At 42.2% G+C, this 26153-nt stretch overlaps 1 protein-coding gene across 10 annotated transcripts; it reads left to right on the top strand.

The window, feature by feature from the left end:
* The first annotated feature begins 3362 nt into the window (after window positions 1-3362).
* On the top strand, window positions 3363-23611 carry OTULINL (OTU deubiquitinase with linear linkage specificity like). Of its 10 annotated transcripts, none has more exons than XM_085537848.1 (10): window positions 5913-6012; window positions 6184-6256; window positions 6826-6924; window positions 15916-16075; window positions 16196-16227; window positions 16327-16418; window positions 18951-19100; window positions 19928-20056; window positions 20888-21160; window positions 22023-23611. In XM_085537848.1, exons 4-10 carry the CDS (start codon window positions 15996-15998, stop codon window positions 22200-22202), a joined length of 936 nt encoding a protein of 311 aa, XP_085393974.1. In that variant the 5' UTR covers window positions 5913-6012; window positions 6184-6256; window positions 6826-6924; window positions 15916-15995; the 3' UTR covers window positions 22203-23611. The 10 variants fall into 10 exon arrangements, with proteins under 10 accessions (XP_085393970.1, XP_085393974.1, XP_085393973.1 ...); XM_085537847.1 differs by having other exon boundaries at window positions 6168-6256; XM_085537846.1 differs by lacking the exons at window positions 6184-6256; window positions 6826-6924 and adding an exon at window positions 9391-9466.
* Window positions 23612-26153: the final 2542 nt, after the last annotated feature.

Raw genomic sequence — 26153 nt, 5'->3', positions numbered from 1 at the left:
GAATAATCATTTTAAATGTCAAGCTCCCCATTAGAATTTGGTAGCAGCTTTTTAGTATTTGAAAACCATCAAATTGAAATGCCACAGAAAGCAGCATCGTTCAATGTAACGTAAGTCCAGATTGCTCAAAGGACATGAATTAATCTCAAAATGATTTTGAGGAAATAAAGGAAGACTCCAAGACACAGTTCCTAGCCTGAGCTTAGGAGGAAGACTTCTGCTTTGTTCTTCTATTGCTACTCAAAATCCACCCCTTCCTTCTGTAAAATGGCTGCAAGCAGCTAAAAAGAAGCATCAGCTGCCTGACTCCCCTGTAACTTCTAGATGTGATTGCAGCCCACTGTGCTAAGGATGGATCAATCCTTTGGTGCCTGTGCTGCCCAAGCTGCTCTGTGTTCTCTCTGTATGTCTGACATGCTGAAGTACACCATCACCAGAAATCTGATACATCTCCAGAGCCATATACCTTTGAGACAGAATTCTGTGCTGGAAAATGGGTCCAAGGAAATGTGTCCGTGTGTATGTACTTGAGAAGAAGCCACACAGACAGAGCCAGGAAATTTCATATTGGATTCTCAACACTGGCTTTTTTTTTTTTTAATTTTTTTTATTTTTTTTTTTTTAATAAACTGGATAGTGTTTACTTGCCAGAAAAGTAGAAATGCTGGTACTTGCAATACAAATACCAGAATGTCATAAAGGGTGAGATCCATGAAAAGTTATGGAAAAATAAACCATTATATCCTTTCAGTGGTTTGTGAGAAGGATGCTGCACATCCCTTGCAATTAGGAGGATTCTGTTTTTATTTCCCCTGACTGCAAAGGGAGATGAGAGCTCTACTCGTCAGCACAGCGGGTGCTGTATGCTCAGATGAAGGCCCACTGTCACCATGGTATTTTCACTATTTCTCAGTGTTAATCTTCGATCTTCTCTTTACAGTCAGAGAAAGCTGTTTATTTCCTTTCCCCAGTTTTTAACAGGCAGTAAAAGGATTTGCTGAAGATGCATATGACGCTGACAAGTGCAAAAACAAAACATCACCCTCTGAACTCCTGCCCCATGTCCCACCGTGGGTGGCGACTCTATTAGGAGATGGGGGAAGAAAATGGCAAATAGAGCCAGGATGTTTATCTTCACCATTAAGAATAAGCAAACTCTCTGCTGCACAAAGAGCCTTTCAGAAAGGAACATCTTTGGTGCTGTTTCTAGTAAAAGTCACTCGGATCAAGAAGCCGCTTGCTGGAAGGAGGCATGTACATGCTCAGGCCCTCCTCTCTCTGTGAGTTCCATCAGCACTGTTGCTTGGTGTACAGGCTGCCGCCTTCTCTCTGTGGCCTAGGTTTTTACAACTGTTTCATTCTCCTGTTGGTTGCTTGCTCCTCTCCCTCTGAAAGAAGTTTATTCTTTTTAACCGATGGCATTTTATGTTTTGGGTTGGAGTGACTCCTTCCTCTAAAAAGAAAATGGACTCTTTTATTTCCCTTAATGATCCTTGGAGGAAAAAAAAAATACAGCCCAAAATAGCTCTGCCTTATATCTTTGGGCAGATCGGCGTGTGTTGCAGCCCAGTGGAGAAACAGAATTCCAGGTCTTTGCAGGTTGGCTTCCAAAGAGCAAGAGGCCATACCGTGGGTTCTCATTACAAGTAGGAAGCACCTTATTTACAAACAGCTGTCCCAAAGCAAGGCCTGTCAGAGAGTTTGTAATGGGGATTCCTTTTCCCAAGGATGTGGATTTCACACAGCCAGGCATAGGCTGCAGGAGGCAGCTCTGCACCAACAGCCTGCTTGATACTCCCAGAATGCTGATCTATCCAGAATGCAGCTAGGGTTGATGCTAGTTGCACTGCCAGTCTTCAGAAGGAAAAGGAAAATCTTTTGCCTACCAAGTCACCTCTTGTGTACCCAAGTAGAACAGCCCCTCTCCTGCCCCCATTCTCTCCAGCCTGTGGAGACACAGAGCTCTCCTTTCATTTGCAAGAAGGGGAAGGAGCACGTTGAGCTGTGGCGAACTCAGATGTAGGCCTCATTTTGTGTGTCTCACAGAACCACAAGGGAATGTCACGGGTAGGAGGGGCATGCTGATAACACCAGCCACAGAAGTGCGGGGGTGGACAAAGGAAATTTCCTCGTCAGCTTGTGAGCGTGATAAAGAGTGCAAACACGCAGGCATGCAAACACTGGCTGCTGAGCAAAGCACAGCTCCTCTCAGTTTGTGGGCTGTATTACCCAGGCATTCCCTGCCTCCAGCATGCCAAGGATGCCACCTTCCACTTTATGCTTGTCTTCCCCTTCTTCCCGTGACCCTACATAAATCTCAGAGTGGATAAAGCATAAAGAGTTGATAAGTAGTTATCCAGATGGTTGGGAACTATAGTATATGGAATAAAGAATGTGAAAACTAAAGAAAAGAGGATGAGTAAGCACTGCTGCCTATTCACAGCTGTTTCTGGCAGGGCCAAGCCAACCTGACACACAAAAGAATTAGAAGGAACATCCCAGGAATTGAAGGAGATAAAAGTGAATTTAATGTGGCAAATGTATTTTACTTTTGTCATATCGTTTAAAATACACAACTTTTTTCACTTTCTTTATGAAACACAGAACAGAGTCAGTAACCAGATGCGTTCCAGGAATATTTTTAATCCATCTGTAATATGGAGAAACAGTCAATAGGCAGGGCAAATGGTTGCCTCCATCTCTGAAATAGGAACTTGTGGGTATTTTCAGAGCAAGAGAATGGACATAGTGAACTTGTAGGCTGTGGCATCATGATATATCTTCCTCTGGTGTAATTAAGAAAGAATTAGTAGTCAGACTGTTGAGAAACCACTGGCCTCAATTAACCTCAAGCAAGTGAGGAGGGAATAGGAAAGACTCTCTCAGAGGACTCTTGTAAAAAAACAACCAAGCAACCAACTGTATCCATGAAGTGACTGATTAATTATATCTGTGTAAATTTTGCTTTGATCCATTGTCTATGTTTTAACAGAGAAAGGACGCTCAGGTGGACCACACCTTCACAGTCTCTATGTTTCTACAGAAGTACACTGACAACATGCTAAATCCTCAGTAATCAAGCATGATATGGGAGATAAAAAGAAGAGGCAGCTCCAAGACAGACTCTGAGGACTACTAAGATATAGATCAATCAGGTACATCACAGCCTCAAAATGACCCTGCCATCTGCAGCACTGGAACAACTTGGAAGGTATGCAGGGAGATAACAACATGACATTTATAAACAGCTGAGTTATGCTTGATGATTCTTCTTGTGGCTTGGATATAGAGAAGCAGACACAGCCTGTGTGACTTTGAAAGCTTGAACGGAAATGAAACGGGAAGTCAGATCCTTTCACAGTTTGTTGATCTGTAAAGACAAACTCGGTCTGTGAGGACTCGTTCTTTGTCCCTAGGACAAGCCAGGGGAGAGAGATCCAGCTGGAAAGACACTGGAGAGAAGATGAGGAGGCGACATGACAGGAATTCAAGTAAAAGTGGAGACCAGTTCACTGAGCAAGAAAAGAGAAGCAGAATTAACCACTCAAAGAGAAGTGCTGGTAAGTTCCTGGAGCTGTGCTCTAAATTACGGCATCCCCCCAGGCTGGTGTTTGGCCACAGGACACTCTTGAGCTGGAGATCACAGCTGCATGGGCACTGCTTTTACCTTTGTGCCAGACTGTACCTGACTATACCTGACCTGAGCAGTAATAGCAAGTTAGAATAGATGAGGAAATTATTCCTGGCTGTTAATAATGGACTTGAAAACCTGAAGGCTGAAGCTCTCGTCAACACCCCCTACCTGAGTTTTCCACTTTTACTGAGCTGGATGTGTTTGCCTTTGTCTCAGCAAACATTTTTAGCACTCCTTCTGAACTGCTGAGGTTCTTTTTGCTCCTGTCACTCATCTGCAGATGGGAGCAAGAATGCACAGTTTCTTCTGCTGCTGATTTACTAGTTTAAGCAGTGACAGACAAAATATGTTCATATTTGCTTAGTGTAGCTTTTAAGAGTGACTGCTCTGCAGCTTCATGTGAGTACAAGCAGAGTGAGGTTGTCCCAGGTCATGCCTGCAGCTTGGAGAGCTATCACCTGGAGAAACAGAGGAAGGTGAGGTTTGTGCTACGGGCAAGCTCACAGTGCTCCCTAAAAGCAGGAAATATCTTAAATATCCTGAGGCAGAGGCTTGCTATTGGCATGCAGCCTTGTCTGCAAAGTGCCACAAGCAGAAACTCTGGAGGAAGCAAATCAGACTTAAGCTGCTCTGAGTGAGCTCCTGGAGCTTTCCCTTGTCCCCACAGACATGGGCCTGCTCTGAGGCATTTTGCTTCTGCATGGAACACTTTGAGCACCCACTCAAACCTGGACCTTCTTTAGCTTCCAGCACGGTTCTCCAAGGCATCTGGGGAAAGTTCTCACCCAGACAAGCTTTCTGAACCTTTGTAGCACCAGAGAGAGGCATATGCTCTGGGTCTACACTCATGTGGTGAGTGAATGGCCTGAGAGCGGAGAGCCGGTCGAGAGGGACTCATTGTGTGGGGCTTGATTTGCAGCTTTTGTGCTATGTGTGTTTCACCTCTCTTCCCCAGTGAGTCAGCAGCCAGATAAACATTAACTTTCTCGCCAGGCTGCACACGGAAACTATTTATTAAATCCCAAGATATTAACACAATTTAAAGTGTGCAGAAAGAGGCAAACGTGGACTTGGCTAGAGCACGAAGCAACACTGACACTGTTCCGTCTGAACTGAGGAGGAAGTGTCTGGAGCTGGCGGGGAAGCAAAGCCTGTGGCTGCTGCAGGCAGGACAGGCCCAGGAGCACCGCCCTGACACTCTAAGCCCAGTGCAGTGCAGGCAACGCTGCTTTGTGCTGTGTGTCCCCTTCCAGCAGTGTGTTACACCTCAGCCTGGAGGCAAACCGGAGCATGGACTAACTGAGCTCAGCATAAAGGTGTGCAGTGGTGGCATCTCATTTTCTTTTTTCTCCAAGATGAATTTTTCTGAGGAGCAGCACAGGATGCTGCACAAGTGACAGCTTCAGGCCTGTATAGAATCATATGAGATGAAAGGAACCTTTAAAGGCCATCTAGTCCAGCTCCCCTACAATGAACAGAGGCACATATAGCTAGATCAAACCAAGCTTTTAACCTTATTGTCCTCAGCTGTTTTTTAAACCTGTACTTCCTTTTACTTAGGTAAATCTGCTCATAGCTTTCTGTGGCCTCCAAAGGTAGTGCTGGGCACACCACTATTTAAAAGGTTTATCTCCAAGCATTTTAAGATCTTCCACTCTTGGAAACTCTCATTTTAAACTCTTTTAAACTCTTGGAAAACTCTCATTTTAAGATCTTCCACACCAAACAAACAAAAAATCAAAACCCCTGTAAGTTTGTCCCATCCCTGTGCTGGTGCAAACTGCTTATAACTCTGTAAGACTTAAGCCTGCGTCACTTGCTCAGGCCATTACAATTCCCTTCTGTTTTTTCCCGCAAAGTCCCTGAGGACATGAAGGAAAACTGTTCCTTAATGTGTAACCAGAATATAAATTGCATCGTTTTATTCAAACAGGAGCAGATTACAGCTGAAGGATTGCCTCAAGGATCTGGGCAAGGGCGAATTTTTCGTCTGGACAAACACATTTCGTCTTGCTAATGAACGAATAGCAAGGAAATAGAATTTTAATGCAATGCCCCCCAACCAAAAAAAAAAAAAAAAAAAAAAAAAAAAAAAAAAGCACAGAAAACTACTCTGAAGTCACTAAATCGTGTTTACGCCCCAGGGCTCAGCTTCAGACACATGCCGCTGACGCCACCCTCCAGCGATACAACCGCTGTCAAAGGACGCAGTACTACAGGGCTCTACCCGCCCCTCCCGGCGGGGCTGCCGGGTAAAAGCCACCGCCCCCGTCACCGCGCCTTTCGGCGGAGCCAGCCCCGCGGCGCTGCCCGCCTCTCGGCCGCACGGGGCGGCGCCGGAGCCCATCGGCGCTTCCAGCCGGCCTCCAGCGTGCGGGGTGAGGCGGGGGTGGAGGGGGCTGCCCGGGGAGGGGGTAGGGGTGTTGCGTATGGAGTTGTTATTCGCTGTTTCTCCTTTTCTTTTTTCTTTCTTTTCTTTTTCTTTTTTTTTTTTTTTTTCCCATTGTTTTATTTTCCACTTGAATTCTTTGAGGCTGTTTTTTCAAAAGTGGGAATATCCGAAAAGCTGCTCCGCGGGCTCCCAGGGGGAGCGACCCCGTGAACTGAGGAACGCTAACACTGGTGTGTAAGGCGGAGGGCACCTGCCTGGGGCTGGGCTGGAGGGCTGCGTCGGGCTTTGCTGGAGGAGAGGCTGTGTGACAGCTCTTCCTGATAGGACTTTGTATGGTGGAGTTCGGCTTCTTCTTTCTTTGAGAACTTGGGTGTTCTGAATGCTCTGTGTGGTAGACTTTAACATACACGGTTTGTCTTGGCTTTAAAGCACCATGTGCTGCTTCATGTGTGTGTGTTTTGGCTTTTGCTCTTTGCTTGGTTTTCACTGTGTTGAATCTGGACTTAAATGTTGCAGGCTGGCTTCCTGTCCACTGAAAAGGTGAGGGTCTTGAGAAAGGGAGTTTAGAAATGAGCGTGTGGTTTGGGAAGACTTAGGAGGATGACCATGCATCCTTTCTGAACTGCTCCCCATTTGCCCATAGTCCTTAGTACCATGTGTCTCTGAAGTCACCATTGATTTTGTTAAGTGAGGATGTCATGTTCTGCCTATTTGCCTTCCAGCCATGCACTTTAGGCTACATTTCTGTTTTGGTGGTTACTGGTCCAGCTCTCTCATAGGAATCAATTGCCTTTCATAGGAACCAGTTGTCTGCTCTTTGGAAGAGCTGCACCATCTTAATTCAGCTTATACTGCCTTTCGCTGAAGTGGAGAAAGACTCTGATTTCTGTGCTATTTAGTAAGTGCATTTGAAGCTTATGTGGTGCTCTGTTGCTAATATGTGCAATTGCAGGTACTCCTACTTGTTTGACACTCTAGTATCTGTAGGTGCTGAAACAAAGAGTTAAAATGCATAGGACGTGGGAAGAAATAAAAGATCCATTAGGGTTTTTGATCTCAGAAAACTGTTTTGTAGTCTCAGAAGCTTGTTCCTTTAAGGACTGTATGTTGTTACTGCTGGGCAAATAAATTAATTAGGAACCGAAAGAGACGCCATAAGGAAAAGCTGCAGTTGTGCCCATTTGTATGGTATACTGGCAGTAGTGTTTAGGGGTCATGTAAGAGGTGAAGGGTGTTAGATCCAATTTTTCAAGGACAAAATCAGCAGTAAAAAGCTTTTTAGTGGTGCTTTTCAGATTTGGGCCACTGAAAAAACAAACACCACTTCATTTTCATAGTTCCAAGTTTCTTTTTGCCATTGGAGTAGAAGTTGTTTTTTGTTTCTTTTTCATTTTGTTTAACGTTTTGAACCAGGTTCTCTGATGAATGATGTGGCTTTCCCACTCAGCATCACGACTGACAGTCCACCTTGTTTCTTAGATACGGTTTCCAGGTTAAATCTGCACGCCCTATCTCTCAAGGCTACAACAACAAACGTGGACAGGTTTTTCAGTAAGGCTTGCAATTTTCCATTAGCTTCATGTCTGAAAGCAATTGACCTTACATGATTACCCAGGCAAATGAGTTTGAGGTTTCAGAGACACTTCCATCCTGTATCTCCTGCTCCCACGCAGCTGAACTGTGGGAGTCACAGTGCTATTGAATGACACAAGGGGAGGTGAATGTGGCTGTCATTCAGATGTTTTGAAAACATGAGGGACTAACCAGTGCTCAGGTGTCCAAAGGCTGTACAGTTATGCTGCTGTCAGTACACAGTAAATTTGTGAGAGTGCTTACAGAATTACATAAAGCTCACCTTAAGGAGCTTCTTAATTTCCTTTTGGCTAAGGCTGGGAAATAGGTTTTTTTTTTTTTAAATTACTATTGGACCCTACTAGTCCTATTATAATCTTGTTTTTATCTAGACAGTCTCAGTGAGTCATACTCCTAAAGTGAAGTGCTCATCTGGGTTGCTGTCCAGCATCTGATCCTGAGTTGCTAATGGATCTGTTTTCTGCTTTGAGGGAGTTTTTGATGGTACATCCAACTCCTGGGTCTAGCACCAGTACCAAGGTGTGGGGCAGCTTAGTTAGTTAGTACAAGATCTGGTATGATGGAGAGGTTATTTTGTGTTTGTTTGGTTTTTTTCCAGTGAACAGTGTAACGCGTCTGAACCTATATAAAGTCAAAGTTTTATCCTATAGTGACAAGAAGTGAGATAGAGGTGTTCCTGTCTGTTTCTTGAGAAGGCTCCAGTGAAGGCAAACATGCTGTCAGATACTCCAGAACTACAGCAGATTACTTCATGAATTTCCTGAAATTTTTTTGTCAGAAACTTCTAGATTCTTCATAGCCTTACTCTGACTTTGTAGTTTCTTCCCCATTTTTCATTGCTGAGGACCAGTGCTATCCACTTTTGGCAGCCTCAGGAACCAGAGCTCAGCACTGGGGATTTCTCTATTGCTTGTGCTGGAAGCTCCTGACAAAGCTAGGAGGTTCATCCCTAGCTCCTATCCCCATGTTGCTAGCAAGGACAGGTGCTGCTTGCACCATGTCCCCATGCAAATGGATGCTGTTGACAAGGCAACCTGTGATGCCCAAAGATTGCTTTCAGTGAGCATTTGTCAGATGAGAAGGCTGTGGGCTTACCAGGATGGTTGTGTTGTCTTAATTGAGCTGTGTTGCGTTAATGTGGAGTCACCCCACAGACTTTGGTACCTGCTTCAGGTCTGTGTGACACAGCTGTCGTGCTTATTTCTCCCAGCTTTGTTTCGGGCAGAGCTCTGGGCAATACACATGCCTGCTGGAGCGGCCTACTGAGCTCCTGCGTGCTCTTCAGTTCTGGTTTCACTTTATGTCACTTCCTGTGCATGAATTTTAGCTGTGCCACACTTGCCACGGGCTGAGGATTTTAAAAATAGAGGATTTTGTACCATTGTGGATCTTCTAAACATGCTGCTGCCAGGTTCCAGGGTTACTGAATGGCCAGACCTTTCTTAGGTAACACGTGCGAGTGATCTTGATGCAGATGATTTTATCTTGAAAAGTTTTACCTTGAAACCTTGTTTAAGGCTTTAGGGTAGAAATGCATGTTATTGCACTTCAGAATGTTGGCAGAGGATGCCAACATATGTAAGCTAATTAAAATATGTCAGCTTGAAACTGGTGCCCTTAAAAGATGAAGAGAGAACGCAGTTTAAAACCCCATCTGCCTCCACACTGATAGCATTAGCAGTGCGGAATGAAGCTGGGGGTGTGATTTCCATCAGGGTGGAGGAGGGGGGAAAGGGGATGTAAGAGTGATTCCTGTCTTTTATTTTACAAGTGATGGCTGATATTTTGCCTTCTGTTTCTGATCCTTCTTGGAAAGAAGAGAGGAGACAAGCAGTCATCCCAGGCAGGCAAGTTACACAGCATGATTAACCTCTGCATATTCCTAGGTGGAGAACACACATGTTGTTACCTGATGTACCTCCAGGGGTGTAGCTTTTATGTTTGTGAAAAAATACACGGTTCTGTGTGGTTCTGCATGACATGGAGGGTCTGCTGAACTTTGAGAGGGCTGTGGTATGCAGGAAGGTGTAAAATCAGAGTCATGGGGGTACAGCAGCAAGATCTTCTGTGATCTGACAAGTGGTGATGGGAATGATGATTTGCAAAAATCAGATCTGCAATAAATCTGAAAATTGATTTTTTTGTTTGTCACGAGTTACTTGATACTGCTGTTTCCCTTGGCTATCACTTGGGATAACTGCTTATTGACAAGTGGAAGTTTAAATGCTATTCTGCAGTGAGTGCCTGCTGGGTGGACAAACATTTCTGTCTGCCTTCTCCCCTCAGCTGCATCCTTTCCACAAAAGACCCCTCAGGGCCTTCCATTGCTTTTTGGGGATGAACAATGGAAGGCCACCAGGGATGTCCAAGTGCTGTTTTGTGCACAATCACTACTACAGCCTGCTATAGACCACTGTCTGGAGGCACCAGGAGTGATAGTGCCTGCTGTACAGCTGTCTGTAGGGAAGTGCAGATGGCTGGCCTGGCTAGGCCCTAGTGACAGTAGGCAGTGATGGGGTACAGCTCATAAGGACTGGAGCATCTCTTCTGTGAAGAAAGGCTGAGGGATTTGGGCTTGTTCAGCTAGGAGAAGAGAAGGCTGTGGGGGGAAGACCTTATTGTGGCCTTCCAGTACTTGAAGGTAGCTTACAAGCAGAAAAGGGACCAACTTTATAGGACAAGGAGGAATGGCTTTAAACTTAAAGAGGGGAGATTTTGGTTAGATGTTAAGGAGAATTTCTTTACTCAGAGGATGGTGAGGGGCTGGCACAGCTGCCCATAGAAGCTGTGGTGCCCCATCTCTGGAGGCACTCAAGGCCAGGTTGAATAGGACCCTGGGCAGCCTGAGCTGGTGGGTGGCAGCCCTGCCCATGGCAGAGATTTGGAGCCGGGCAGGCCTTAATATCTTTCAACCCAAGTCATTCCGTGATTCTGTGTGCTATCTTGCAAATAGGATTTTAACAAGGAAAATAACTAAACACCTTACTGCAAACAAGAAGCAAGAAGAATGGTTTTTTGTGTGTATTTTTGTAGTTTGTAAGTGCTCCTCATGCTAGAGTGGTAGTGAGTGAGCGTCAGAGCTGGATAGAAACATTTTCTCTTTCCCCTTTCTTGGGAGATGGGCCTGTGGGTCTCCCCTGCCCTGCTGGTCACAAAACCAGGCAGAACCAGCCCATAAACCATTGACACCACTGCAGTTCAGGTCCAGTTGAAGACTAGAATATCCAGGTGAGATTGCCTGCCTTTTTACTGTGTTTTTCCTGAAAGCACTTTGTGGAACAGTGTCAGGGGCTGAAAGAACACTTATGACTTCTATGCAGACCAGCTGGGTACATAAAGGCTTTCTTAATGTTGATGGACCTCTGTGCTACATGAAAAATTCAATTTTCTAGGTAACTGCATGATTCTAGCAAGCTTGGAGCTGGGATTGTTTGTTTGTGTTTTTTGTTTTAGTTGTTTATTAGGTGGATGTTGAAATCTCATAGAATCACTCAGTTGGAAAAAACCTTAAAGATCAAGTCCAACCATGACATAACTGTACTACCCTAACTGTCAGTGCTCCACTAAATCATGTCTCTGAGCACCATATCCAAATTGTGTTTGAATGCATCCAGGGATCACCATCTTGGGAGCTTATTCCAGTGCTTAACAATCCTCTCTGTAAAGAAGTTTTTCCTGTTATCCAGCCTAAACCTCCCCTGGCTCAACTTGAGGCCATTTCCCCTTGTCCTGTCACTAGTGAGAAGAGATCAACCCTGCTCTCACTGTAAGCACCTTTCAGGTATTTGAAGAGAGCAATGAGGTCTCCCCTCAGCCTCCTTTTCCCCAGACTAAACAGTTCCAGTTCCTTCAGTCACTGCTTGTAGGGCACATTTTCCAAGCCCTTCCCAAACCTTGTTGTCCTTCTTTGGACCTGCTCCAGCACCTCAGTGTCCTTTCTGTACTGAGGTGCCCAAAACTGAACACAGTACTCGATGTTGGGCCTCACCAATGCCAAGTACAGGGGCAGGATGACATCCCTAGTCCTGCTCACCACACTGTTCCTTATACAAGCCAGGATGCTGTTGGCCTTCTAGGCCACCTGGGCACATTGCACTTGGTTTTGTTGAACCACTGATTGATTCAATACCTTGTGCTCAATCACTTCTGGTTTTGATAGTTTCTCTTTTTTCCCTAGGGTGCTGATATTAAACTCTGGGAAACCAAAGTGTGCAATCACTTGGCGATACTTAAAATGTATATTTCTCTTTATAAGATGTTACAGGATGGAGTCTACTGTAGCTATTCAGTCTGTGTAATTAATAGCTTTTTACCTACTTTGGCTCCATCAGTTGATGTGTATGTGCACATCTGTGCATCACTTAGAACAGGTATCTGTTTTAAAAGGGTAGGTTTGATTGTCTTCTCTTACAAGACCAAGTTAGTCAATTTTATAACATGCCTTGGAACTTATTCTGCATAATTTGGGAAAATTTTACATGCAGTAAGGACATACAAAGAATGCAGACAGACTTGGACCTCCTGGAGCCAAGACTTGCTTGTGTTAGTTGAAGTACTTAAACAGTTCCTCAGCTGGAGGTTCAAGAAAATTGGAAAAGGGTATACATATATATATATACAAGATATACAAGGTATGTGAGTTATGCATTTCTTTAAGGTCAAGAATTCCCAGTTTCTCTTCCTACCTTTGTATCCAAGAGAGGAATGAGAAGGAGGGACAGAACTAGGGAACCCAATTTCTGTTCCCCTCTTTGGAGAAGGATATACCTGCTTTTTAGGAACTAGATAATAGTGTTGTGTTATAGTTGTTGGTACCAAGCAGCCAAGTTTCATACTGTGTTCTCCTTTCAGCACCAAAATTAATGCAAGACTATGAAGAGGAGCATTCTTAGAAGTGGTTACACAGTCAGCTTTTAATTTTGGAAGATGCTCTGATATCTGATGGCCTCATTACAGGGGGAGGAGTAAGAAGCTGAAGGGTGCCATCAGGCATGGGGACACTGCAGTGTGCTCCAGCACTGCACGTGGTGGTGTTTATGGGTTCCCAGGCTGATCTCACACATCTTGTATTGCATCATACATATGGTTTGAAGATGGCAGCCTTAAAAAAAATAAGCTTATAAGAAGGTCAGATGTGGGGCTTTTTCTTTTTTTTGGTGACTTTTGTTGAGCTAGGAGAGTTACTTGTGAAAGAAGCAGATGTTGCAGACGTCTGTTATTCGTCACTTTTTCTGGCATTCTTTTTCTTCAGAGTCTCCCTCCTGCTGTCTTTGGCAGGGTAGAACCTCAAGGTCTGGCATTAGGAGGAGGTTGATGTGGTAGTCACTCATCAAAGAGATGTTGGGTTGCAGTGCAGCAGCTCTGTATCTGCCTCTGGAGGGAAGAGGAGGAATCGTTTCTGTATCCCAGGGAATGGAATGAGTTGAAAAATCTGTGGGATTATTTTACTCTTCCCCCACCAGTGTGTTATTATTTAATTACTCTCCATTTTCTGAAGAATTTTGGAGGGGGCAGAGAGGGGGAGGAAAGATCTATTTTAAACTGCTCTCTTCTTTGATTCATGTTTTGTTCATGATGTATTTTTATCAGCAGTACTTTGCGATCCAGCTCCACTTCTAAATGTCACTTGCTTGAATAAAAAATGTAATTACATTTTTAAGTGTGACATAAGCACTGAAAGTAGTATCTGGATCACAAAGTGCTGTTTGTACAGCAGCTTTCCCATGACAGGAGGGAAAGTTTGTGAAGTCCAGAGTATGCTGTAATAAAAGTGTAGTGAAGATACTCAGAATCATATGTCTGTAGGGTTTCCCATCTCTTATTAGGCTTCATGTTAGAGAAATTTCTACTTAGAAATCCACAAATAACATCAAAATGTGTAAACAGTATTTAATTACTGCGTGTTCTCTGACATGAATTCATGTTATTTTTATCCCAGCACTCCTTGGAGTATAGTTGCTCATGTTCCTGCTAACCCTGAGCTTTGGAATGGGTTTTCTTGGACTTCATTGGGTTCTCTTGACAGGGTTAGTGCCATCAAAAGTTTTTACAAGAGACTGTTTGATTTAACAGAAGAGCTCATGATAATGCAATTTTCTCAGCTTTCTGCCCATAAAAGAAGTTAAGGAAGAAATGTTGAGTACTGTCCAGCTGTTGACATGCATCTCTGGTGCCCAATAAAACAACATGCCAGTTGAACAGACAGACCAGCTCTCACTTTTTTTAGTACTAGTTTATTCAAAAAAGGAGCTGTGTGATCACTTAAGTAATGGATTTAAAGGTTACTGTGCCTTTCTTTGGGTACCTTCTGTTTAAGCTGCTATCAACAAATTCTGTTTGAATTATCATAGTATGGCTTGGATTGGAAGGGACCTCAAGGATCATCAAGTTCAATTCTTCCTGCCACAGGCAGGGTTGCTGGCCAAACCCCAATTATCATTGATTTTTGTACAACGATGTGACAGTGCAAGTCCAGAACACCCATTGATGGAGTAGACTGAGTGACATTTTGTAACCCTGTAAATTCTGTTGTAGTTAGCAAGAGGTTCCGGTATTTACAATTGAAAGAAGTTGTTCAATGCTGACGTTTTTATTCTGAATAAAAGAAAGAGTAAATTGCTGTGCATTGATTCTACTAGGTATGTTGTCTTCTTCTAATGCTTAAATTTTGTTCTGTTGGTAGCAATGTGGGTGTCTATTGTGAAGGTTTCTATTGATTTCCATCTGCAGTGTGCTGTAGCTGGGACTGTCCCAGTGTTTCCAAGATCTGTAACATTTTTGAACTGTGTATGTGATGCTTTGCTGTCTGTTACTTGGGACCACCAACAAACTCTTCCTTCAGCTTCAGTTTTTGGTTTCTTTGTTGTGCCTTTACCTACTCAGCATGTTCTGGAGTAACACCAGCTAAGCACTTGTTAGTGCAGCATATGAGCAGAAGATAACTGGTCTGTCTTGCATGAAAGGCATTCGCAGCAGCATAGATTTTGTGTAACCGGAACTAGTACCCCCAAATTCCTCCTATTACCTCTTCAAAGTTTGTTAACTCTCTTACATTTACAGCTATTAACTTGCTTCTCGTTCGTGGTAGAGACCAGATACGGGTCTTGCTTCCAGACAGCTTACGCAGGACATCCTGTAATAAAACTTCTTCAAACAACTGAATATCAGGAAAGCCTAAATATCAGCAGAGCTCTGTACGTATGCAACAGTGCTCATAAAAAAGCATGCGTGGCTGTTTATCTCGTTACCAGGGTTTGAATCCATGTGCAGCTCTGCCCGGATAGCTGTTGACAGGGCATGGAAAACTGTTAGAGCCAGAAGGGGCAAAAGTTCAACTGGCATAGATCTGTGCTGCATGAATTATTCCTGTCATGGACTCTCTAGGGAGGGATCTTTTCATCCTTCCCTGGAGATGCCTTTAAAAATAATGAAGTTATTTAAAAAAAATTTGTAGTAAGTCAATTAAGAAATGAATAGAGCAGCTGTCGGTTGTAAATGCTGGGAGTTCCATATTCTCAGATTTCAGTCAGAGGATTCATTTCTTAAGTAGGGAGCAAACACTGCAGTCGTCAGCTCTTCAGCCTCTGTATCCTTCTCAAATTAGATGTCCTGATTAGTAGGAGACTACCAAACCCTTCTCTAACGTTCCCAGTAGTACCAGGTGAACAAAGCAGGCTTGTCCTGGCTTATATCCGTGAAGAACAGTGAGTGCACAGTCCTTTTGATGATCATCTCCTGAGTTTTCTACCAGACCTCTGAGGAGTTGATTTCTCCTGAGCTTCACATTGACCCTAAACTTGTCCAAATGGAGTCAGAAACATTCCTTTATTTCCTGTAACATTCACACAGTACACAGTCAGCTATGATCTATTGCCTTATATGGTGCATTTGCAGACTACAACTCCCAACAACTACTGGTCTTCTCGATTTAATGGCAAAGTAATGACTATGGTTCTATGGGCCAGCATATCCTGAAGCAGTTATCTTTGTTGTTGTAACCGAACAGTTGCTTTGGTATTAGTCTTCTTGTGAAGACCTCCACTGTGTTCTGACTATATGTAGCCTTTATTATGAGAACTAAAAGCTTTGGAAGCATGAATGACATGCACCCAAAAGCTCAGACACTTGAAAAATCAAGTGAGTTGCTAAGTATAGTGCTCCTTTTGCATGTCATGTTGTGCGTTTAATTTGCAGTGGGATTTGCACTTGGGTGATTTTTCTTTTTGTAGCTTAAAAAGAAAGTACAAATCACTATTGCAAAAGAGTGAAAAGATTTTTCTTTTTATTACTGTTTCAGGAAGTCATGAGGTGCAGTCCTGGACAAGAGCTACCAAGCAATCCTTGTGTCTTGTGTGGCAAAAAGTAAAGCTACAGCTAATGCTAAGCATGTCTTTCCTCGTCGCTGTCTTTTGGTACTGCAGAAGACTGTACAGCTTTTTAGCACAGCTATTGAAACGGTAGGTTTGAATTCAAATGATAGCTTGAAGACCTTTAATTTTTGATGCTGTTGCTTATTTTGGGAAGTATTTTCCTTTGGTAACTCCTCTTTGATACCCGTTTTATCATTTGGATTTCAGGTGGAGCAGCTACCTTCAAAGAAAACTTGGAAGTAATCTTTTGTTGTCATTCTGTGTTCATTAATCCCCACCCTGCCCTTTAAATGCAGAACAGCGGAAGGTAACTAATCTGCAAATTAATCTTGATTTAGAGAATCACAGCGTGTTGGAAGAAGTTGATCTCCTTGGTTACAGTGCAAGAAAATGGAGAGAAGAAACAAAGCAGGCCAAACTCATGAGGGAGGTAAGAGTAAATCTCTGCATGAGGATGGGAGAGAACTACCTGAGAACAGTAGTTCCAATGCAAGCAACTGCTACAGCTGCCAGAGCTTGCTGCACCAGCTGCTTAAATGAGAAGCAGACAGCATTGCTATTGTTAAAGACTGCAGTTGCATCTAGATCAGATTTTAGTCTTGCATCAAACCACCCAAGCAGTAGTGCTGAGTGATCTGGATGGCTCTCATTACAATGGGTAAATATCATCCTGAGCACTGCAGCCTAAATAGCCTGGTTTGAGGCAATGTCTCTTGTATCTTTAAGCTGCCCGCTGCAATCACCTTAATAATCATATGTCTATCGGGCCTTCAGTCCTGGATGGCTGAACTCCTGACCTGGGGATCTATTTAGCTCATGGTTCATTAATGTTAGATAGCTGCCTTCTGTCCGTTCACATGTTGTTCAGTTGTGTATATTGTGTGCATGTGCTTTTACCCCCTAACAGGCAGAAAGGGCAGCTGCAGTTCTCACAAATAAAATAAGTTATTGTATGTGCATAGGGTTAGCAGTTGTATCTGGGTAGCTGCTGAGAGAGGCAGTGCAGCAGAGGGCTTTGTGGGTATGATGCAGTGCTCTGAAGGGCCTGACAGGTGCTGGCCATTATTCTAACGTGGTGGGGCTGGGCCTTTGGGGCTGGGCCTTTAGGGCTGAAGAAGAGCAAGTATCTCTTTTATAGCTCTCTGTTTCAACTGTGTGAAGTGTTAGTCACCAAGGGAGGCTCAGAAACTGTGGGCTGGATCTGTACTTTTCCCCATACAATTTCTAGCTAAAGTAGCTATAAATATAAAATACTGTTTTCTGACTTCATTTCTCTAGGACAGGAGACAGTGTGTATTTGTATTCAGCATCATTACAAGACCAACAACTCAAAAGGATCATTACAGTCGCATCCACCTTCAGAAAGGGAAACTGCATAAAAATGAGGAAGCCTGTTAAAGAGAACCTAAAAGGCTGCTAAGAGACTAACTGTTTATGGTTAGTGTATTTGGCATATTGCTTTAGGTCATGGCAGCGGAGTCACAGAGCAGATGTGTACTAAGAAGGACTTAAAAGTGTAGAAGAAAGCTGGTAGGGATAAATAGCACCACAAAGGAATTACTAGGAAAAAAGAGCTCTTTCAAAAACCTGGAGCCATGTCCAAATGGTAAATGAGGAAAGGATCCAACTTTTCCAGATTAAATGCAGAAAAACAACCATGCCAAAAGTGCCTAGTACACATAGCAAGGCTGAAAGTGATCTGGAGGAACAAGCAACTGAAAACAGCACAACCTCTAATAGATTTGCAAATACGTATCAAGCAGTGGATCTTTCAGGAGCTCCTTCAGTGTGTTAAATGATTAGAGCTGAAAAGGAGGCTCGAGGGAGTCTAGTGATTAGATGGTTATTATGGCTTGAGGTCGTCATAGTAAGAAAGATGTTTTAGAAACCTAAACCAGCCACCCTTTTGCTGCCACCAAAAGGGAAGTCCTTGGCTTGTTTTGTTGCCCCATTTTCCTCACTTTGTTGGCTCTTATGTTGTTCTGTTGAATGTGGTTTGCCGATACATCTGGTCATCCTGAAAGAAGAGGCCTCATTCCCTGCTCTTGTCTGCTCCTGGCACATGTTCCCAATACACATCTTGTGCTGGCTCTGGCATTCATCTGATCCTTCTTTGAGCCTTCTGAACTTCTCAAAACAGCAGAAAGGATTCAGTAGGCTTACAGTTATCACAGCTGATGCAAAGGAAGAGTCAGAGAGATTACACAGCCAAGAAGTGGTATTGGCTGCAGTTCTCTCTGCTATTCCTTACTCTTAGGTCACTGTTGCATAATAGATTCACAGAATCACAGAATTGTAGGGGTTGGAAGGGACCTCTAGAGATCATTGAGTCCAACCCCCCTGCCAAAGCAGGTTCCCTACACCATGTCACACAGGTAGGCGTCCAGGCGGGTCTTGAATATCTCCAGAGAAGGAGACTCCACCACCTCCCTGGGCAGCCTGTTCCAGTGCTCCGTCACCCTCACCACAAAGAAGTTCTTGTGCACATTCATGCAGAACTTCCTATGCTGTAGTTTCATCCCGTGTAGTTTCATCTTCATCCAGTTGTAAGATGTTTCTGCTAAAAAGAGTTTATTCCAGATGTGTTTTTCCTGCCATTTTGCTGCTCCATCCCATGCACCGGTGTAACTTGTAAAGTAATGAGGGTTAAAGCTGTTATGGCAAAATTTTTACCGATCTATTTTGATCTGGCTGATCATGTAAATGTTTATGATAGCAACAGTGCAAAGACTGGAGCAAGTAGCCAAGTTTGGAGAGAGCACAGAATCCTTCTTAAGGAGCAGTACCAGTTTAAGATGTTTACAAAAGCTATGATGTTAGATCATTTTTGTGTATATAAAGCTTATAAATATACTCTCTCTTTTCCCCAGTTCTCTGAGTAGTTGGAATTAGACTCCATTTTAATGTGAGTTTGATCCAAGTTTTTAAATGCTTACTGCTGAATTTGTTTCCTCTTTTTTAGGCATACAATGAATTGTTTCAGAACCATCATGTTAAATATCTGCGACAGGTCAGGAAGGACAACTACTGCGTCCTAAGAGCAGTGCTTTTTCAGATATTCAGCCAAGGCATTCCTTTTCCATCGTGGATGAGGGAGAGAGATATATTAAAGGTAAATTCAGTTCCTAAATGGATGTGATCCAGGCGCCCTTGCACTGCAGAAGGAATTCACAGAGCCGACAGCTGTCTTTGTTAAACAAGAGAAGTGCTACTTATGAGTGGGAGTAGAGGAAAATTAGTTATCAGAGTTTAAAGAGGACTTCTTAAAAACTATTGGAACTGTGCTTCACTGAAAAAGTGTCACTGATCCAAACACAATGGAATGAACATGAAGCTTAAAGGAAAATTAAAAAAGGCAGTAGGATAAACATTGCTGCCACTCTGCTGTATGTTGGTCCCTTAACCCGAAAGGATGTTTGTCTCCCCCTCATTCACATCCATGCAAAATCCAGTGGCAGGTAGCTGAAGAAAGCATTAAACAGAAGGTCCTCAGCAGGTTGCTGGAGCAGAGTGAGCTCTGCCCTGAGTCCTTGGAGCTCTGTCAGGAGACAACAGCAAGGAGGTGGGGATCTGCGGCTGCTGCCTGTAGGGGCACATCTGGCAGCTGGAAGGTGTCTGTAATTCTAGAAGCCATATTAAGTCTGGATGCATCCAGCTTTTCCAGAGTATGGGTTGTGTATTTTGCTGAGAATGTATTTTTTTCTTTTCTGGCTGGCACTATTTTAAAAGTTTCTTAAAGACTTGGCAGCCTAATTGAGTTTCCTTTTAACATTTGATTTGTTCTGAAGCCTATTTCTCTTTCTTGTTTGAACTCTACAACCAGGAGATAGAATCATATCATAAACTAATATGTGTTACAATCTCAGTAGGCAGGTTTATATAATTTTATAGTCTACTTCTTGTTATGATCTCTACTTAATTGACTTTCTTTCCTTCCAGCTTCCTGAAAAGCTTCTGTATTCTCAAGGTTGCAACTGGATTCAGCAATACAGTTTTGGGCCAGAAAGTTACACAGGTCCTAATGCCTTTGGAAAACTACGCAAATGTATGGAAACATTAAAGACAAATGTGAGTATTTAGAAGGTGGCTGGGTGACATAAAAGCACTTCTAAGTGGGTTGACACTGAATTAGGGATCATCCTCTTGTTACATATTTCTCTGGCAGTCTGACTGCCCTTTGGATTCAAAGAGCTCAGCTGCTGGCAGGCTGTCACTTTGGCAGAGGTGTTCAGGTTTTGGGGTTCTGCTAGGTTAACTACTCCATCTCCCTGAAGGTCAGGCAGGTCCCCCTCCCCACAGCTGTTAGTACATGGTTATCTGCCCTCACTGTCAGGTATCTCCCACAATACCTCATCATTTCAATGAAAATAACTACATGCTATATGAGATCCTCCTAGTTGCCATCCCAGAGCTGGAGGGAACCAACAAATGGTGTGTTTTCTTCTTAATCTGTTGTCTTTCCCGTGTTCCCTTCTCCATTTAATGTTTTGTTATTATTATTTTTTTTAATAATTCCTTGTAGAGACAAGCTGAAGTGCTTGACTGCAAAAATCTGATAGCCTTGCTGCCCTGTCTATAGCATAACCAAATTTGCTTGCATTCCCAGCCAGGAGTTTAATTTTACTTATGCATCTAAAAGCTCTGGAATTTTAGTAGCATTGAAGTCTCTTGAAAAAAGAGATGAAAATTCAGACCGATAGCAACTTGCATTTTGCTTGAGCTCCTCTGGGATTTCTGCTGGTCTGTCATTGTGTGAGCTTGGAACTGCTTCTATTCAGTTTGCCACAAGGCAATTGCTCCTATTCTGATGTCTTTCATATTAAGTAGAATTCTTAATGGGTTGGTTATTCGTCTAAATTCTTAACCAAGTTGACTAGCATTCTTCTATGTGCTTTCTAGTGGGCTGAAATAAGTGGTACTAAAGATCACGAAGAAAGAAGAAACATGTGTAATGCACTCTTTTCTGATGAGAGCAAGGAGCACAAGCTATATGAGGCTATAAAATTTATCATGCTCTACGAAGTTGTTGAAGCCTACGAGCAAATGAAGAACAGGGATGAACCTATACCCCACCTTTTTAGCCTCCTCTTTGCTCGGGATTCTTCATCTGACCCTTTGAGTTTCATGATGAATCATCTGAATGCCATCGGTGACTCCGGTTGCCTAGACCAGGTAATGATACCAATGAAAAACTAAATCACAGAAGTAATCCCATCTCTGATGTGACTGGGGGAATGTTCTGTATATGGTTTGTGATAATTGGCCCATTCTTTTTCTTTGAGATGTAGTAAAACTGAAGTAAACTAAAGACTTCCAGGAGAGGAAAGAAAATAGTGGAATAAATTAGCATGGACAGTTTACTTGCTGGGCTGAAAGTAAATGCTGTGAGATATCAACAGATGTAGAGAGCTTTCTAATGGGTGAAATCATTTTTCATAATCTATTTCAGTTATGAAGTCAGTAATTACATGACGTATTCACCTTTGTTTTGATCTAACAGGATGCATTTTCCTATGTCTGGCTATGCCCAAGGATATGGGTTACTTTTCCGAAGCGTTTTTCCAGTTTAAACAATCAATTGCAAGACATGTTAACAAAGAACCAGTTCTCAAGCTTAAAATGCAGGAAGTGTTTCCTTTTAGCATTTTATCCCCATTGTAGCAAGTGATCGCAAGGTGGCAGGCTTCCCATTTCTCAAGGTGTCAATCTATTAAACACTAGTTCCTTATTGCTCTCTAGTCGGCTGCGTGAGCTGAGTTTGGGAGCAGATTATGAATGGTGTCAAGTGGAAGAGGGATGTTTCCAAAGCTGCAAGTATTACCCAGAATATCCTCTGTATGAAAGAGTGGAATAAAGAAGGTTTGGACATAGAGAATATCCTGAAGCCTTTAATTTTCTTAGTCTGCTTACAAAAAAAGTCTTTGTAATTCCTTGTCTACTGTTTTGAAGTAACATAGGTGACTTAGCCTGGGTTATCTTCATTTTAGTTTTCTAAGACTAGAAATAAACATCTTACGACCTCTTTCATTTTTAGGTTGAACTGTTCCTCCTTGGATACCTGCTTGAAGTAAAGATCAGAGTTTACAGACTGCATAGATTTAACACTGAAGAATTTCAAGTAAACTGTCCAGATGAATACCGAAGGGAATGGAATGAGATTTCTCTCCTGACTGAGGATGACCGCTACTATCACATCCCAGTTATCAGAACATGAAGCACAAATGACTTTCTTTTTTAACCTTTATATAGTATCACCAGTTCCAGTGAATTAGGTTTCCGATTGGCAGCAGAAATGCATGTTGATGATTACAAAATGATTTACGGGTTTATTGTGTAAATGCTTTGCTTCCCCATTGCAGTTCCATTCGCTGCCAGTCAGCTATAAATAGCAAAATATATTGCTGTACTGTTCAGGGAAAAATATCATATTTTAGGGTTGTGAAACATCATATTTGAGGTAAACTGAGGCCACTACACAGCTCTTTCAAATCCCATCCAGTTTCTCCTGGTGTTGCAGTGTCTCCCTCCAGAAACAGAGCAAGCAGCTGCAGACTACAGTTACTTCAGATGCTTGAAATTAAGCTTATCGTTGTTAGGTCTGCTTTGTAACTGAGGAAAGTTAAGACCTGGATGCTTGAAGAAGTCTGTCTGGGACGACTAAATGAGATTTGCTTTATTTATATGCTATGCTTTACCTGGTTCTGTTTTCTAAAAGACTCAGCTGTGTTTAGATGGTTTCTAAAATGAGAGGCCCTAACTTGAACAAATGCTAAAATGATACAGCAGATCTTGCAAGATGTGTGCAAAAAGCACAGAATCCCATAGGCAATGGGTTGTCTTTTAAAAAGGGGAGTTTTATCAAGAAACGAAGCCTTTCCTTGTTTTATCCTAGAGGTACAAATCAAAAGTAGGCAGGTTTGGTTTTAGCTCCTGCAGAACAAGGAACAAAAGCATGAGCTGGGCCTGCAGGAGCTAAAGCAGTTGCATGTAGTAACTAACTGATAATGTCACAGAGCATCAAGATTGCTCTCTTCCTTTGTGTAATGGAAAACAATTTCATCCCTTTAGTCCTTCTGTTTTTATGTATATGTATATATAATTTATAAACACAAACACCTGAGTGCTGTATTATATAGCAAGTTTGTTTCTTGGTGGTTTCTCTGGGTTCAATTTTGTTCAATAATCTGTAGCTTTTAATGAAAAAAGTGTGACACATATAATTTAATCTTTTCAAAGCCTACATGTTGAATATTTATTTAACAAAACAAACACAAACTTTATTCACTGGATGAAGTAATTTTCCCTCTTTACATTTGATTCTGTTCTTTGTAGGGGAATGTTGTAATGCCTCAGTGTTGGGTATTTGTCTATTTTGCATCAGTGATATGTGTAACACTTGCACTTGTCAATAGAGTTGTCTATATTTTATTCTTGTTTTGGTAGAAGCAGACATACCAAAAAATAGTGGATTTTATAGAGAGCTTTTTACTGGTTTGTGTATTATTTATGAATAGCAATGCAAAAGCATTACAGCTGGAAGTGTTAACACTGATGAAATGTATGTTTTTTGTAATCTTAAGCATACTAATAGAAGGGAATTAATAAAGATGAATAAAGATATAACATGGTGGCATTTCTCACTAAAATAAGATATTTATATGTCTACATCTGATTTAGGTCACTTTGGCTCCCTGCCTGGTCAGTGAAGGGCAGTGGCAGAGGAAGGAATGGCAGTTAATCCGAGGAGTTTCTACAAGGGTGTGCTTCTACTCACTGACTGGAAAGAAGGAGAAACTTCATGTGAGAATAATTGCAAGCTCTACAGATGAATTCTAAAAGTGCTTTACACAGGATCTTAAGCAACAATGAGACAGGTTTGGAGCTGCACTGATTATAATGGGGTTTTCTGATAATACACTTTAGCTATGAACAAAACATATAGTTGTCTAAAAGGAAATGTATATACATATACGTGTAAAATATATATATAGCCATATATAGGAGGGAAAAAGCCAAAACATCCTGAACAAGCTGCATCTGGATCTATGTAGTGCTTGGGAAAGGACAGGTGCTGCAGCATCTTTTCAGAACAGTGGATACAGAAAAAGTTTGCTGCAGGAATCCAGAAGCCTGGACATGTGCTAGAGAGCTCTGCTCTGCTGATGTCAGGGCACTGCTCTTATCTTTCTAATCTGTGAACTTCTGACTACTACTGCCTTTCTGCTCTTGAACTGTGGATGGCTGACTTCATAAGATTACTGTCCTCTAATAAGTGTGTAATTTGTGGACATGAGAACTGCTTGAGTATGAAAACCACTGAATGCAGCATACAGATGTTTCAGCTCCCTTTTGTATAATGTGTTGTGTCACCTTTTTGTCTTATCTAGTGATAATTGAAATGGATTAGTATTATAGGTCCAAACCCTGGAGTTGTGAAATGTTTACCAAGTACTTCAGGTAACAGTAATTCAGAATCTCCGTAAGCTTTGTGAACCAATTAGATCATTAATATGAAATTATCCGGGTCAACCAAAACAAGCTTCATTATGTTTAATTAAAAAAAATAAAGTCTTAAAATATTTATCTAATGCTATTTTTAAGACTATGGTAGCATAGAAGAGGAGTTTATACCTGAGGAGTGACATCTGATGAAGACACAGGTTGGTAACAGTGTGAGGAGGAGGGTGTGGAAGAAATGTGGCAGGGAGCCACTACAATTATAAGCCCTAATAAAGGAAGGTATTTGAGGGGGATTAAATACAACTAAATGCTTTGTTACAATAATGCCAAGTTATAGGTGGTAGCATGGGACACTGCATACGTTTCAAGCCACCCAGTGGTTGCTCTATCCATGGTAAGCACCTAATGCTTTTAATGTTGTGAGATTGTGGCAAGGTAAAATAACCTACAGTGCCTCCCCATATTTATACTTCTGCCATCACCATTCCACGCAGAAAAGTTTCATCCTCTTGGATGAATTGCATTCTTTACTTAGGCAGCAATGTCTTTCCACAGTGCAGCAGCCCAAATAGGTTTACCCTTCCACTGCCAGTTATTTTGCTCCCACTGCTGTAACCACCCCCATAAGGCATTTGCCACCATCCATGAGTCAGTATAAAGATACAGCATTCAAATGGATGGATCTAGTTTATTTGATTTGTGAACTGGGGAAAAAAAAAATAATAATCCATGTGCAAAATAGACTTTTTTAATAAAGAATAAAAGGAACCCATGAATTTGAGTACTGTAATGAAAGCTATACTATTTCTTGATTTCAGTACTAACAGCATTCTCTGGTGCAGGTTTCATACTCTGAGAGTTCTTTATGATGTTTTATTTCAGTATCTCAAATTGATGCTACTTCTCTTAATAGCACAATATATCACAAAGCAGATCTGACTACAAGAAGGCACCCTCTTCTTACATCTGAAGTCAGATTTGCTATCAGTACAGCTGATGAGAGTCCTCTGCTCCTTTGTGAGAAAGGGTCACCTGCACACTCAGATTATCAAAGAAACACAACAGATACAGACACATCAGAATCCCAGAATGTTACAACTCACCCCTCAACTTCATCTTGATCATAAGTCCAGACAGTGGGTTTGCTTCTCACTCTTCAACTTCTACCTACCTTACTACACCCAGGTAGTCAGGCAGATCCATGGTCTACATTTCCAAAGAGAAGGTCACATCAGCTCAAAGAAATTGGTGGCTGTGTTACCTACATCATTCTCACCTGAAATGTGTGTTTAACTAACCCCACTAGCAGAAGTCTTTGCTTGAAAGAAGTAGCCTGCAGTCACAGACCAGAAACTGCTTTGCCCATATACTTCCATTTATCATGTAATCCAGCTCACATGGTACTTCACAACTTCATTCAGGTGGCTTCAGAAACCTGCCAGGAAACAATGATTTATTTAATTTAATATCAAGTCAGTCTTAGCAGCAGCAGCCACAGTAATTTACAAAAATAAAATCTTCCCCCCCCCCCCACCTAAAAAAAAAACAACAAAAACCAGAAGATATAATAAGCATACTTAAGGTTAATGTAACCATAAGGAAATGAGTACAAACCCTAATTCTTAACTTCCTTTACAAGCTGTAATACTAGAATGTGATGGAAATGATAACAGTAATAATGGGATTGCAAAGTCCAAGGCTGTAG

The sequence above is a fragment of the Coturnix japonica genome, chromosome 2 (genome assembly GCF_054131305.1).
Source record: "Coturnix japonica strain WE chromosome 2, WE-NBRP24, whole genome shotgun sequence".
In the NCBI taxonomy this organism is placed as follows: Eukaryota; Metazoa; Chordata; class Aves; order Galliformes; family Phasianidae; genus Coturnix; species Coturnix japonica.
Note: the sequence above shows the minus strand (reverse complement) of the source record. Positions and strands in the feature narration are given on the sequence as shown.